Genomic DNA, 15648 nt, shown 5'->3' on the forward strand with positions numbered 1-15648 from the left:
TAATAATAATAATAAAGGCATCAAATTTTGACCGGTTCATTTAGAACCCTAACAACCCAAGATTAAGAAAATGAAAAAGACAGTTTATATGAAGAGAACAGATCGGCCGGCCGGTCGGGCCCAGGTACCAGAATGACCCCCACCAAAGACATGGAGACCCTTTTTAAGATTTTACATCTATCAAATCTCACTTTCAAATAATTTCCAAATCATGTGGCTGGTTACATAACAACCCTCAACACACGTAACTGTCTTTTAATCACAACCGTCCATTCTTTTGTCCATAATTCAAGCAACTGTCACCACCGACGTCAGATCTAGAAGATTCGGATGCATGAAACCGAACCGTTTCAAAACCTGATTATCCGCAAAATTCAAAGCTTTTTCTATTCCTAGCCGGCAATCTTCGTCGCCGCCGTAAAGAGAATTGGATTCGCCGCCGCAAGGCTCGCATCCGGCGAAGTGGGTTATGGTCGGTCTTTTATTATCTAAGTTTTTCAAATGATCGTCCCAGAGAATTCCGTTGCTTTCGCCGACGACTTCAGCGTGCCGGCGCCGGAGTTTGGGAAATTTTCTCTCTAGGGTTTGGTAATTTCGGGTCACGTTTTCCAATGTGGTCACGAGCGTTGACCAGTTTTTGTTTGGTTTAGGGTTTTTTTCTACCATTGTCTTTTCTGACCATTTCTTGTTTTCTCTCAGTAAATATATCATCGCTGATTGATCATCTGAGTCCGGCATTAACTTGTCCTTGAAAGTAGATGTTAATATTTGACCCCACCTGCCACAACCCATACATTCATAATTAATACACATTTTTTTACTATTTTATTTTTTTTTACAAAAAAATTATTCATTTATTTGAAAATTTATTCAATTTGTACTTTAGGCATTGTTTTAGGTTGTGGGTTTTATAAATAATATTTAAAAGGTTATTATTTTAGGGTAAAAAAAAAGGTAAAAAAAAGAAAATGAAGGGTATTTTAGTAAATAATTTGATAAATTCAGAACACATTATTTTGATTTTTTTAAATTTTATGCAATTTCTTACCATTTATCTCCATGTTGCGTCACTATTATTATAATAATAAATTCATTCATTTTATTGATTAAAATAAGAAAATATACTTTATTTAATTTTAAGAAAAAAATAAATTATAATAAAAAAAATTATAATAATTTAATAAACTCAAATATCCTACTTTTCTTTTCATTAAATAATTTTTTTTTGTCAACAAAATTATTAAAAAATAATAATTTGGAACAAACCCAATTATTTAAATAATCTAATTAAAAAATTAAAATTAAAATTAAATGTATTAGATGAAATAATTCTCAATATTTTATAATATATTTACCTAAATTAGTAAAAGATAAAAAGAGAGTAAAAGATGAAATGGGACCTACCTGTTATAATCACGAGTCTGAGGGCCCATCTTAGCCCAATCCTCAATAAAATCCATGGACCACTGACAATTACGGATATAAATGACTCCAGTATCCAACCCGAGTGAACTCGGATTCTTACCATAAACCGAATCATTCGACCCGCCCAAAACCAAATTATAATTATTGAACCTATTTATTCAAACACCACTAATTAGTTACTATAAATAAACATTAATTTTTTTACTAATGGTAAAAAATCTTACCTTTCAAGAGATGGAACAAAGTCCATGTCGGTGAATACAGCATCCGAGTCAACCCACCAAACCCATTCCGCTTCCGGGTGAGCCACCATAGCGGATCGGATCGCCGGAATCTTAGCCCAATAAGAAGTCATCTTAGGATGAAGCATAGCGTTATTGTAAAAGATATCATAACCATGGATCCGACAATAATCAACCTTATTTTTAAACAATCTTAACAAAACATGATCACCACTCGGACTCTTACAAGGGGCGGGTTGTGATCCGGTTACAACAACGACCCGTTTATCAGACCGGTGTAAAAAAGACGGGTGGGTTTTTAACCATTGTTTCCTTAACTCATCCCAGTTTTCAATAGACTTACCGACCATGTACCGGAGTTTCCGGTCGTCGTAAAATGTTTTGGAAGGATTGTCTCGCCGGGAACTAGAACAACGGCGGATGTAACCGGGAGTTTCGTCGGAATCGGCGTCTGGATCGGTTTGCCATAAAGGTAAGATCTTTATCTTGGGTTTTAAATCTGGTGATGGATATATGGAACGAAGAGTGTAAACAACGACAAGAATAAGAGAAATTGAAGAGAATATGATTAAAAGTGGGTTATGTTTCATAGGAGATAATAGCTTCTTGTCGGCGGCCATTTTTTCAAGAAGAAGAGAGTGGTGATGAGGAAAGAATTATGCTTGAATGTGCTAGATGGTCATATTAATGGAGGATTTTATTATTTTCAATATATATCTTCTTTTAAAGTCTTCTATATAGGCATTTAATGCTTTTTCTTTTTTCCAAGATTGTCAACTAGACGTGTCTTCAAATTGTTATTCTTCTAATTATAATTTAATATTTTAATTTATTTAATTTGCTTAAAACATGTTGATGATTTTCAATCTAAATAAAATAATCAAATCTTATTTGATCTTGAATGTTGACTATTTTATTCTAGATAAATTTTGTATTATTAGAAAATATATTACTTTTTTGGTAAGAGATTAGATTATTAGAATAATTTGGGCATTATTTATTTAATTTTTGTGTCATTTAAGGAAAAAATATATATTTGAATACAATTACTAAATATATTTTTAATAATTTTAATCATTTATTTAAATAATATTATTAAAGAACTTTTAGCTAATTAATTAATTACTTTTTTACTAACAATAAATAGATTTATTTACAAATAATGTCAAATTCACATCAAACAAGTCTTTGGATAAAATTATGATAATCTTTGTAATATTTAAAATGGTTTTTTTTTATAATACTTTATTGTCTTTTTGAATAATATTTTTAATAAAAGTGTTTGATGATGGTAGTCTATTTCGAATAAATTTAAAATAATTTATAACAAAATGCCTAAAATAAAATTAATTATAAAAATTATAAATTTAAGGTAATAATAAAATTATAAATGGAATCTAAATAAAAATCAAAATTAAATATCAAACACATTTTTATTTCAAATGGTCCATTTTTTTTCATAAATAATATAAGATTAAATTATTAAACATCTTAGAAAATAAAAATTAAAGTTGTATTCTCATAATTAAATTAATTAAACCACTACATTTTATTTTTCTCACTATACTGGTTGGACGGCCGAATGGATTGATTCAATTTTTATTTTGAAAATTTTAATAAAAATAAATAAAATAATTAAAAAGAAAAAAAGCATTTGGTATCTTCTATTCCTTTTAATCAATTTGTGGAGAGAGATGACTGACCAGGCTTTGCGGAAGAGAGAGAAAGTTAGGTCTGAAGTTGCTTTCACCGTTCATGGGCAGTTAACTTAGAATATTTTAAACTAATTATAAAATTAAATTTAATAACGACCTTTCATAATAATAAATTCAATAAATTATAATTTTAAATTATAAATAACAAATTCTAGCGCGCTAACCACGCATTTATTAAAGGCGCGTTCTGAGGACAGATCAAAAAGAAAAACAAAATTAAATTAAAACACCCCCAAACTTTTATTAAAGGTACAAAGAAACCTATATACTTTTGTAACATTCAAGTCATTAATTATATTTATTTATTTTTCTTTTAGAAAACTAAAACGATGATAATTTGAGTTATTTGAATGTAAAAAATTAGAACTAATTAAATAATCAAATATTTTTTTATTTTTTTTAAGAAACTAAGTAAAACCCACATTCATAGTCATCATTCAATGAACATTGAACCAAATAATTGATAATAAAAAAAAAGTAAAATTTTGACATAATAATAATAATAGGCCAAAGAGGTAGGAATTATAGGAGTATTTTGATCTAGTTGTGGTCCAAAATATACAACATAAAACAAGATTCCTAAATTAAGCCGCACAAAGCTGACAAGAAAAGTGAAAACTTGAACGGCCGCCCTAAAAATAATAAAAGGAATGGGCCACAATGCTAACTGACAAAAATATGGTTTAAGGATTCAAACATACTATTTTCAATTAATCTATTTTTCAAAACATAATTTAAATGCATCTTAATTCAATTATAATAACATTGAACATACCCCCAGTAGTAACCCTTTTTTATTTTCTTTCTTAAACATAGTAATGATCTTATTTATTATTATAATAATTTGATTTGAATTGAAATTATTTAAATAATATTTAGTCTATTATTCACCTAATTTTATCAATATGGGCTTGTTCCGCTGAAGGTAGAATATAAAAATAATGTATTTGAATATAAAAAAAAATGATGATGGTTGATTATTTTGAGAATATGATAATTATTTTTGAGTAAAAAGAAAGTAAAATATATGATAAATAAATAAAATAAAAAATAATAATTTTAATTAAAATGTATTTTATTATTTTTGTTAATAAATTAAGTAATTTGATAAGTAAGATATAAGTGAAATGATGTTTGAATTTTTTTTTTTTTTAAAAGACATAATGTCATTAAATTAAAAGACTTCAAAAAGTAAAAGATTACATGAGTTTAAAATTCAGGCAAAACATTTTTTTTTTGCAAAAAATGGATGAACAACTAGGTGAAAATAGAAAAAACAATCAGAATGAGAACAAAAGTGAATGACACAAATAACAAAGTTTAAAGTGCTTTGAAATCAGAAGTAAGAGTGACTTTCTCATATGCAATACTCCGTCTTTGACAAATCAACCTATTTTTTTTCACAAAGTGGGAATTCGCATCGACGTTCGAATGAGTGAGTTTCCATCAAAGATAATTTCATTCCAAACAAACTCAACATCATTTCGAACCCTTGAAAATATTTTTGCGTTCCTCTCCATCCAAATATGATCAATAATGTTTGCAAAGAAGCATTTGAAGACATTTGAACTAAAGTCATTACTTTTTGTCTTGATGATTGACATTTCCTTGATATTAGTCAATTCTTTTGGAAAGCTAAGGAGACTCATTGATGTGGAGAACTTACCTCAAATCAAGGAATCAAATAGACAATCCCCAAAGAGATGGTCAATACTCTCCTCATTTTCCATACAAAAAAGACAGTTGGGATCTGATATATTTATATACTTCTTAATTCAATCGCGCGTGTTAAGTCTTTCACGGAAAGTCAACCACAAAATAAATTGGTGTCTAGAAATAACTTTCGTGGACCACACTAAATTGGACCATGGAACCACCTCTTTCTATCGCGAACAATATTCTATGATAATCCTGAGTGAAACATGTTTTCATTATCAACACTCCAAACTCGAGAATCCTCATAATTATTAAAGTGACGGGAAGATGGAGTATTAGAGATCCTCGTATCTTCTGAAATTTTACTTAGAAAGTTATTTCATTCCCCGTTTTAGAGACAATAGCTAGTTGACTTTCCGTCTTATTCGAATAAGAGAGAAGACATTACTATGAATAACAGGGTGATCCTCGAACCAAGAATTATGCCAAAACAGAGTTCCGTTCTCATTCCCAATTTGAAGTTTGATCATCTTACCAACACTATCCTTGAGTTTTAGGATTTTTTTAAAGAAACCATGTCATTTCCATCTTAATCTTGTACGTCCAGATGTTGAATTCGATGTTTGATTTTTTTGAATTATTTAAATAATCTAAAACCCAACCGACCTTAAATTCTCATGGTGAATTATAAATTATGAACAATTATTTTTTATTACAAAAATAATATATAAATATATGTTAGAAAATTACAACATAAATTAATAAAAATTGAGACTAGTTTGATTTGGGTTAAATAACTAAATCATTTATTACATTAACTAAAAGTACTAAAATACTCTTTATTTTAATTTTTATTATTATTATATATACCCTTTAATTTACCAAAAAAAATCACATTCTCAAAATCATCTATCATCCTTACTTCTTAAATAATCAAGATTTTTGAAAAAACTAAATTCAAACATGACCTTAATAAACATACAATAATAGATTATTCAAATAACAGAAACCAATAGAGTGTAATTCTTTCTTTAGATTAAAAATGGAATAGTGAATTGACTCCTCAAAAAGTGAATGTCTATTTTTCCATGAATTCCAGATAGTGTTGATAACCATCAATTTAGGGATGGCAACTGCCTTTTGTCACCTCCATTAGGTTAAGAAAAGTAGGGATACAAAATTTTCGGATCAATCAAATTAGTTGGGCATGGTCAGATCCTGAATAGTGAAATTTAAAGTTTTTTTGGAGTTTTTTATTTTATTGAAAGATTTTTACAATTTAACAATTATTGTACATTTTATATAATAGATGCAAACTTTTATAGTCTAATTTTTATAAATATTTTAAGAAGACATTATTTTTATTTTCTCAAAAGAATATTTAATGTGTGAGAGGATGTAATATTTAATGTACAATTTTTTTTCATAGATGTAAACTTTTATAGTCTATTTTTTTTATAAATACTTAAAGAAGACAGTATATTTATTTTCTCAAACAAATAATAATGTGTGACAGGATATAATAGTTAATCTAAATATAGATTGTTAGTTAGAATCTAATTTTAAACATTTTTTTTTGTTAATATTAGACTCCAAACAAATACTTAGTTTAACCCTATTGAATTAAGTACTTTATTTACTCAGTTCTTTTTTTATTTTAGAAATTTCGGATCTAAATAGTCTTTGGTTCGGATCGGTTAGTAGAAAGAGTCAAGGATAATTTAGAGACCCATTATTTCGAGTTGAAGTCACTTTTCATTGAATATTTTTTTAACATATCTAATTAACTAACATATATTTCATAATTTAGACAGTTTGTAAATGAACTATTGACCAATATTTCTACCAAACATTTTCATTCCTTGACCAAATGTTTTTATATTTATATTTTTAGGACATTTAAGTTCAGAATAAGTTTTCATATTAATTTGTTGTCAATAGTTGTAGAAGATTAGGGACTAACTGTCTTAAGTTAAGAATCCTTGAAAGCCAATAAACTCCTATAAGTTTATTCAAAGCAAATATAAGAATGTACTAGCAGTTTTTTATTCTTGAAATAAGGTCACAAAGGAAAAAATACAAAAATATCTCAATTATAAAGCATTCATTCAATCAAAGTAACCAACCCAAAAGCTTAAAAATCAGCCTAATATTACAACAATCTAACCAACAGGTCCAACACTGTCCTATACCAAGAGAATAGTAGACAACCAATGTCCTTCACAAAAAAAAATATGAAAAAAATAGAACACGCCTCAATCAGGGTTATGGTCAAAGATGCCAAAAATCAAGCTATTCTTTATCGAAGAAAATTGTCAACAAGAAAATAAATGCGACAACTTTTTCAGTCAATATGAAATCATGAAAGAATTTATAAGTTTTCATATACGAATTAATCAAAAGCATCTGTGGTCTAGTGGTAGAATAGTATTATGTCACGATACAAACCCGAATGCAATTTCTTTTTATTTTTTTATTTTTTTGTTGGCGTTTCCAAATATAGTAGACCCATTAAGTAAGTATTGCCCTTTGCAAGCACAGCCCAAATACCCATTTCACAATCCAATCTTTTTTCAAAATAAGTCCACATGTTTTGAAACACTTTTCTTTTATGCTACAACCCATTATTCATTTTTTTTTTTAATCTTCAAAGCCTTTATCAAAATCCTTTTTCATCAAAGAATTGTGGGCTTAACTATTAAATTAAATCTATAATTATTAATTAACATTCGATAATGGATTCTAAAACAAACATTCCACTAATCTAACCTTTAATTAACACAATCTAGTTGTTTCTTTATATAAATTTTTTATTATAAAATCATTTACAATTCATTAATTAAAATATTAAAACAAATTTTATTTTTAATATATATTATTATATATTAATAATTTTAAGTTTATTTTTTTTTTAAATTCATCCTCTTAAATGTTAAAACCACCTGAAATAAATTGTTTTTTTTTAAATAATTCAAAATTTATTCTACAATTTTTGTAAGTTACGTCTCACTTACCCAACAAATATAAAATAACAATATTAGTGCTCTAGACAAATTGGGGCTAACATGTAAATACGGTCTAATTCAATTCCAGTCAACCCCAAAAGGTTCATATGAATAACTTTTGAGTAATGTCCTAATTCATATTTGAGATTTGAAGTTATAATTTTTTATTAGACAATATTAGAACTTTGAATGATGTAATATAATGCTTGAATTATCACAATTTGAGTCATATAATATTTGAGAAATAATTAGGTGAGGAAATTGGGTGAGAATGACTTGGCATAATCTCGCTGAAAAAATCAAATAAATTTTTTTTTTTCTTTCCTCCCACTTTTACATTTTCCAATGAAATGAAGGTGGTGCCAAGTCATTCCCTCACCAAATTCCCCCTCTCTATCATTCCTCATAATATTTTATCACAAATTAACTAAAACAAATTTCTTAAAATAACATAATATTTCCTTTTTGATAATTAATTTATGTATAAAATGTTAATAATTTTATCATTTTTAATTTTTCCAATTACTCACACATATTAACCTAACATTTTTTAAGGCATTTAAACTACATTCGACATTATATAACACTTAAAAATACTTAATTTAATACACAAATACGTTTTGTAAACAAAATTATATTGTTCCGAAGTTATGTAAAAAATAAATACAAATCTATGTTTTTCATTGAATTTTCTCAAATATTTCTTACACGACACATATTTTAGTCAACCAAACCACTTTTCTACTCATAGATCTAAACAAAATAATTAATTTAAAAAATATAAGTTCAGTTTATAATTATTATTTATTTATAAACGTGACAAATTAATTTTTAAAAAAAAAAACTAAAATGATATGTTATAATAAGAAAACAAACATTTTTTAAATTTGAACCAAAACTCAATGAACTAAAATTATGATAGTTTCAATTTCATTTTCATTTTACACTGTTTAAAATCAAACATGTTGCAAAAACAATTAGAGGAGAAAGTTTTAGGACTTCTTTGACAAAGGGTTATAGACTAGAATTATCTTTATTTTATAATATTTTAAATACTATTTATCCAAAATAATTCAATTTATTCCATAAACAAGATTTTCTATAAAAACATCAAACAAACCCTAAAGTGTTCATAATTTTTATGTTTATAAAAAAAAAAATGACCGGCCATCACGGAAGAAAATAGAGACCCTTAAATTTCCCGTGAAGATTGGACAATCACTAAGAAATGATGGCCTAATTGCTAATTCTCTGTTTCTACATTTCACAAACATTATCTCCATTTACAACATTCTTTCTCTGTTTCTACCTCATTTCTTTTACTGGTTGAGGAGGAGGAGGAGATCATTTCAATCGCCCGAAATAATGGGTTTCAAGGCCCTCTTCAGTATGAAGAAGAAACAAGGCCCCGACGCCATCGTAGCGTCCATCGCCCCATCTCTAGGAGCGATCTCACGTTCTTCATCAGTAGCCTATCGTGCTCAAATGGAAGAAGAACTCAAACAAGTGTTTAAAAAATTCGACGTCAACGGCGACGGAAAGATCTCATCATCAGAACTAGGATCAATGCTTGGAAACCTAGGACATCCTGCCACAGATGAAGAACTCAACAAGATGATTCGAGATATGGATAAAGACGGCGACGGTTTCATCGACCTGGCTGAATTCATCGAACTTAATACAAAAGATTTGGGTTCTGACGATGTTCTTGATAGTCTTCGAGAAGCATTCTTGGTTTTTGATATTGATAAGAATGGATCAATATCGGCCGAGGAATTGCAGAATGTTTTGAAGAGTCTGGGAGATGATTGTTCGATCGCAGAGTGTAGGAGAATGATTAGTGGCGTTGATAGTAATGGCGATGGGATTATAAGTTTTGAAGAATTTAAGGTTATGATGATTAGAGGGTCGCGATTTGATGCAATGGATGCAGAAAGAACAGGGGGAGCTGTTGAGATCGATTGATTTATAAATTTTACTCGATCCAGTGTAAATTTGAAGGTATAAACAAACAAACAAGGGATAATTTTCATTTCTTTTCTTTTTCTTTCTTATTATTGTTATTCTATGGATTAAATTATGGCTTGTATATAAAACAATTGTTTTGGATTAGATAAATATATATAGTCCATTTATTAAAAAAACTATGTTTTCTAGGCCATTAATCTATTTAACAACTAATTTTTTAATCTTTGAAATAGAATAGTAAGATGTTTAAGAATATATATATAATTTAGAAGGCTGTGTTCGATTTCTTTATCCATGGGAGCGCGACTAATCCACGCGAGTTAAGCATATAATCCGCAAACACTTAATCATTTAATCAGGTGCAGAACTTGTTGTCTTATGAACTCTACCTTAAGAACTCAGGGAGGCTGAGATATTTACATTTTGTTGTCGTTAGACTATAAGAGAAGATGAAAATGTTTATTTAATTATGTAATGAATAATAGTGGGTTTCCAAATAGACCCAATAATTAGGTTGTGCTATAAATTCAATAGTGAAAATATATTGTAAAAAGAAAAATAGATTAGGACTAAGGATGAGATGAAGTCAAAATCCATTAATAAAAGCAAACAAACTAAGACTTTGAAAATCCCTAGTAAAAGAAAACAAGCTAACTTTGAAATAGTTTCAAATGTGGGCCGAAAATGAATAAGACAGGTATAAAACACATTATTTAAGTCTAATAGTGGGCATATAAAGATTATTAACTTCATTTTTATTTGGAATGTCTAAATTAAATGAATGTTATGATTGTAGGTTATGGTAACAAAAATAGTAATAATCATAATGAGAGGAAGGACAGAAAATTATGTAAGGAAAATGAAATAGGACAAGATATATTGAATCAAGATTGAGGGAGAATGAGAACTCAAGGTACCTAGGAGGTAAATGAGTCAAGTCAAACTCGACTCGATTAATTATTTATTAGCTCGACTTGAGCTCGAATGCGCTTATAAATTTGAACTCGAGCTTCGACTCGAAAATGTTGAATAAAATTAAATTTTCAAATATTTGTGTAGAATAAATATTTATTTTAAATTTTAAGTTTTAATATTAAATGAGTCGGTGTCAAAATGAAGTCTAACTTTGACTTATCAACTCGTGAGGTGCTGACTCAGTCCTAGTTAGACCTATTCAATTAGGAAGAAATCATAAATAATTGGATCATATTTGTCTATTTACTACTCCAATATGATATTACTATTTATATTACTTATTCATAGACCAATACAAATAGATTATCTAACTATAGATTCACTACTAACTATTTTTAAAATCTTATACAATATTAACAATTTTTAAAATCTTCTATGAGACTTTATTCGTGTATGTATTGTTGACTCTATATACCTTTCATCATGCTACATTCAATACCCATAAATTTTTCCTTGACCTCAAGAAAAGAAAACTCTAGTATAGATGATTTCAGAGAAGGATCGAAACATTGTTATGTCCTAATCTACAACCAATAACACAAACCAAATACTTTTGAGAAAAAAATAATTTAAATATTAATTTTACAATAATTTTTATGTTTGTATAAATATTTTTTGCACATATACATATGTTTATTTTAGTTTTGTTGATCCTTGTATGGTTGTATGTTTATTAATTTGTACATGCTTTTACTAAGTTCTGGCTCATACCTAATTATCAATAAACTTTTGCAGATTTTATGGGTTAGTTATCTCTCTATTTATATTTTATTGTTTCATACCTACAATTTTTTGTTTTGTTTTGTTAATTATGATTATCTAGATATGTTTGTATGTTCTCTGTAGCCTAATATCCCCACATTTAAGGGATTCTATATAGACTAATAAGATTCATTGTATGTTTAGTTTTATTGAAAAGTGTACTTTAATGTCTTAAAAATGTTCAAATTAAAATAAGATAATGTTAAATATTGTTGCCTTCTCTTTATCTAAAACAAAATATAAAATAAAAACATGTAAGATAATGTTCTGATGGTCTGAATTTTATATTCAAGGGTTTATTTAAAAACTTATAAATAATAAATAAACAAAACATACAAATATTTTAGATCAACAATAATTTATATAACTATAAATCCCAGAAAATGGAATCAATCACATGGTAAACCAGATCTGGGTTTTAGTTAAAAAAAAATAATAATAATTTTTTTTACCTTTTTAGTTGAGATTATTATAAGTTTTGCTAATTATAGCTAAACTTGTATATGCTTAATTTCTAAGTTGTATTAATAAATAAGGAGTAAAAAATTCATTCAAGTAAAAACAAAATCTACATAAAAATAAATTACTTTAATTGATACAGTCAATATTAGCTACATATTGCAAACAAATACACCGGCAAAAAACAAGGTAATTACCCGTTTTAGTCGGAGATCCGATCAAGCTGAAGCATTGGCCGGCGGCGGCGGCAATGGCTGAAGAATCTCTGACCCATTTCGATCATCAATCCGCCTGAACCCGAATCCACGAACCACCTGATCATCAGCAAAATCCAAAGCTTTCTTCATTCCACCCCAACAAGCTTCATCGGAGTACGACGGATGTTCGCCGCTGCACGGCTGACATCCGGTGAAATGGGTCACAAATGGCCGGCGAGTGATTCCTGCTTTCACATAAACCTCCTCTTTCAGCCGTCCATACCTTTCTCGAACCTTCTCTGCGTGCCGTCTACTCAATCTCTTATCCCCTTTTTCAATCTCCTCTATTCCCTTTGTAATATTCTCAAATGAATCCACTAACCCACCCCAAAACCCACTTAAAGCATACTTATTCTCAATGTAAATCCGATTTGCCCATGATTCCTTTTGTTCTAATAGAAGATAGATTAAGGCAGATTGGTCGTCGGAATCTGGGTATGATTTGTCCTTCAGGGTTTGTTTTAAAATCTGTCCCCACTTTTTGTAATCGGGTCCCATTGGACCCATATTAGCCCATACCCGAATAAAATCTAGAGACCATTGACAGTTCCTGATAAGAAACACGCCGGCGTTAAGCCCGATCCAGCTCCGGTTCTCATAAATAAGATTCGGCCAACCATCGACAACAAGGTTATGTTCCTTGTACTTCTCTAATGGAAACTTGAAATCAATGTCTGTTATAACCGCATCTGAATCGACCCACCAAATCCATTCAGCTTCCGGATGGGCCACCATCGTTGCCCTAACAACAGGAAGCTTAGCCCAGAAAGTAGTCATCTTTGGCTGCATAAAAGCATCACTATAATACAAATCATACCCATGAATCCTACAATAATCAACCTTATTCTTAAACAATCTCAGCAAGAAATGGTCTCCGATTGGATTTTTACACGCCCACGGCTGAGAACCGGTCAGAACGAATATCCGGTCACCCACTCCGGCTGCCAACGACGGGTGATGGTTAAGCCAAACCTGACGTTTCTGGTCCCAATCGTTGATGGGTGATTCCAAAGTGTAACCCAAATCTGGGTCGTCGTAGAAGGTTGCGTTATCAGGGTCGTCGTATGAAAAGTAACCGGTCGTGTTGGTTGGGTCGTGGTGTATGATGGTGGTGTTTGAGCTGCAGTTACTAATCGGAATGGTTATGAACGCCGTGGAGATTTCTTCCGGGACCCGAGCGTTTTCCCATGGGACTGGGAATCTGGGTGTTGAAAACCAGAGTGCCCATAGCATCAATAGACCCACTGTCGCTGTTCCTCCACCGCTTACGAAAAATTTAGACATGATTAATCTTCTTGCGTTTGTTGAGAACGCGACCAGATGCGATTAAATCGCAGAAAAATAATCGCCCGGATTGGGTATGAGAGAGAAAAAAGTATGTGAAGATGTAAGAACTTGGTATGGGGTTTGTTCATGGAAAAAGAAGAAATGAAGAAGAAAGCAAAAGTACAAAAATAAAATAAAAATATATAAATCTAATCAGATTTATTTAATTTATTCCGCCAGTCATCATAGAGACTCGCAAAAATTATTATTATTATTATTATTAATTGTTTTTTTGTTTTTTTATTTATTTTATATATGTGCAATGCACATCACGTCTGGGGATGCTGGCTAGGTCAAGAGTGCTGAGCATAACCACGCCTGTCACCAACCCAGATCCGATCCTTTCCTTTTTATCTACTTTATTCTTCTTTTTCTTTTTCTTTATTATTATTATTATTATTATTATTATTTTAAAATAAATAAAATAAAATAAAATGTCCCCACCACTGCTCCGGCCATCCACTTCGGCCGGATATCCCCAAATTACCGGCGAGATTTCGTGTCAAAGTTTGGCTTCATTTGATTGGTTACTTAAATCCATAAGAGAATGTTTTCAACCACACACAATCAGAGATGATATTTATTTGTTTTTTTAAATAAATAAATAAATGATTAGGTCACACAAACATACTATACATTTCATTTCAATTAGAATGTTATTAGTGAAATTAAAATATTTAAATTAGTTATTTATTACATTTATATAAATTAATTTGTTTATCCTAGTTTAATTTATAAATGGTAACAATTAAATCTATCATGGGAACTTCTTTGTTATGTCCTGATTTGATCAACTATACAACTACAATTTCTTTAATTGAACAACTTTTAACTTATTATGTTGTATAAGTTTTTTTTAACATTGAAAGTATCTTAACATAACAAAACATATAGGTTTTTTTTATTTAGTTTGCTTATAGTAGAATTGTAGAAGTGATCCATGTTTTTATATTTCTTGTAAATAAAGAAAAATTAATAATTCTTAATTAACCTTATTTTTATAATTTTTTTATTTAAAATATTGAATTTCTAGAATTTAATTCTTACTTATAAACGCGTTGAAATTAAATAAAGATATATTATGTGAGTCAACTTTCAAAATAAAAAATATTTCTCTTTTTATTATGAGATATAATTAGGTTTTATAAGAATGCTTTTATGATAAAATTATAATTAAAATGAAATATTAAATCTGATTAATTTTCATTATTCATTGTCATGATCATAATTATGAACTTGGTTGCGTCTAATCGCTTTAGTGTTACTTTCATGAAATGGAATGATTTAGACTTTCATTAAATGACTAAACCAATATTATAATCTCTAAACTATTGTTCTAATTTAATATAAGCCCTTAAAACTTTGTATATTTTTTGTTTAGACCCTTAAAGTTATTTTTTTTATAGCCCGGATTCACTATTATACCCGACCCAGTACCCACTCACGTACAAAGGAAACACGACATGGCTTGGCCGCAATTATTGAAAGAAACAAAATAGTATTTCGATAATATTATATATAATACAAATATTTGTAAAGAAAATAACTAATTTATGAATTCATATACATGGTACATCATTATGTTATTTCATTTAATAGTAAAGGAAACATAAAATTAAAAGTAATTTTTTCTATCAGAAATATTGTAATAAAATTGTAAACACTTTATTAATTAGAAATTAATGAAGCAATCCAAACAAATTATGATATTTGACCGTGTGAAATATTATTTTTAAATTTTTGTGTCTTGTTTGGTTGTGGGACTTTAATCTAAAGTAACATCGTGCTAGAGAATAAAATCAATATTTTGAATAATTAATACATTATTAAAAAAATAATTTCACCCATCCCAATACTA

At 28.9% G+C, this 15648-nt stretch overlaps 3 protein-coding genes across 3 annotated transcripts; 1 reads left to right on the top strand and 2 right to left on the bottom strand.

Annotated features, from left to right (window-relative positions):
- On the bottom strand, positions 1-2353 carry LOC124916497 (galactomannan galactosyltransferase 1-like). The gene is made up of 3 exons (XM_047457218.1): positions 1650-2353; positions 1405-1575; positions 1-778 (listed from the first exon to the last, which is right to left on the bottom strand). Exons 1-3 carry the CDS (start codon positions 2285-2287, stop codon positions 289-291), a joined length of 1299 nt encoding a protein of 432 aa, XP_047313174.1. The 5' UTR covers positions 2288-2353; the 3' UTR covers positions 1-288.
- A 7055-nt stretch (positions 2354-9408) lies between these two features.
- Positions 9409-10012, top strand: LOC124916740 (probable calcium-binding protein CML25). The gene has a single exon (XM_047457499.1). The coding sequence runs from the start codon at positions 9409-9411 to the stop codon at positions 10006-10008; it is 600 nt and encodes a 199-aa protein (XP_047313455.1). The 3' UTR covers positions 10009-10012.
- Positions 10013-12280: 2268 nt separating this feature from the next.
- LOC124915871 (glycosyltransferase 6-like) lies at positions 12281-13886 on the bottom strand. Its single transcript, XM_047456621.1, has one exon. It carries the CDS (start codon positions 13746-13748, stop codon positions 12426-12428), a length of 1323 nt encoding a protein of 440 aa, XP_047312577.1. The 5' UTR covers positions 13749-13886; the 3' UTR covers positions 12281-12425.
- Positions 13887-15648: the final 1762 nt, after the last annotated feature.

Source organism: Impatiens glandulifera, chromosome 9 (genome assembly GCF_907164915.1).
Source record: "Impatiens glandulifera chromosome 9, dImpGla2.1, whole genome shotgun sequence".
Taxonomy (NCBI): Eukaryota; Viridiplantae; Streptophyta; class Magnoliopsida; order Ericales; family Balsaminaceae; genus Impatiens; species Impatiens glandulifera.

Excerpts from the sequence above, each read along its gene's own strand:
- LOC124916497 (XM_047457218.1), bottom strand. The coding sequence starts at position 2,287 with ATGGCCGCCGACAAGAAGCTATTATCTCCTATGAAACATAACCCACTT. Across the intron at positions 1,576-1,649 it reads TTTGTTCCATCTCTTGAAAG|GTTCAATAATTATAATTTGG; the intron begins GTAAGATTTTTT and ends TTGAATAAATAG. Across the intron at positions 779-1,404 it reads CAGACTCGTGATTATAACAG|GTGGGGTCAAATATTAACAT; the intron begins GTAGGTCCCATT and ends GGGTTGTGGCAG.
- LOC124915871 (XM_047456621.1), bottom strand. The coding sequence starts at position 13,748 with ATGTCTAAATTTTTCGTAAGCGGTGGAGGAACAGCGACAGTGGGTCTA.
- LOC124916740 (XM_047457499.1), top strand. The coding sequence starts at position 9,409 with ATGGGTTTCAAGGCCCTCTTCAGTATGAAGAAGAAACAAGGCCCCGAC.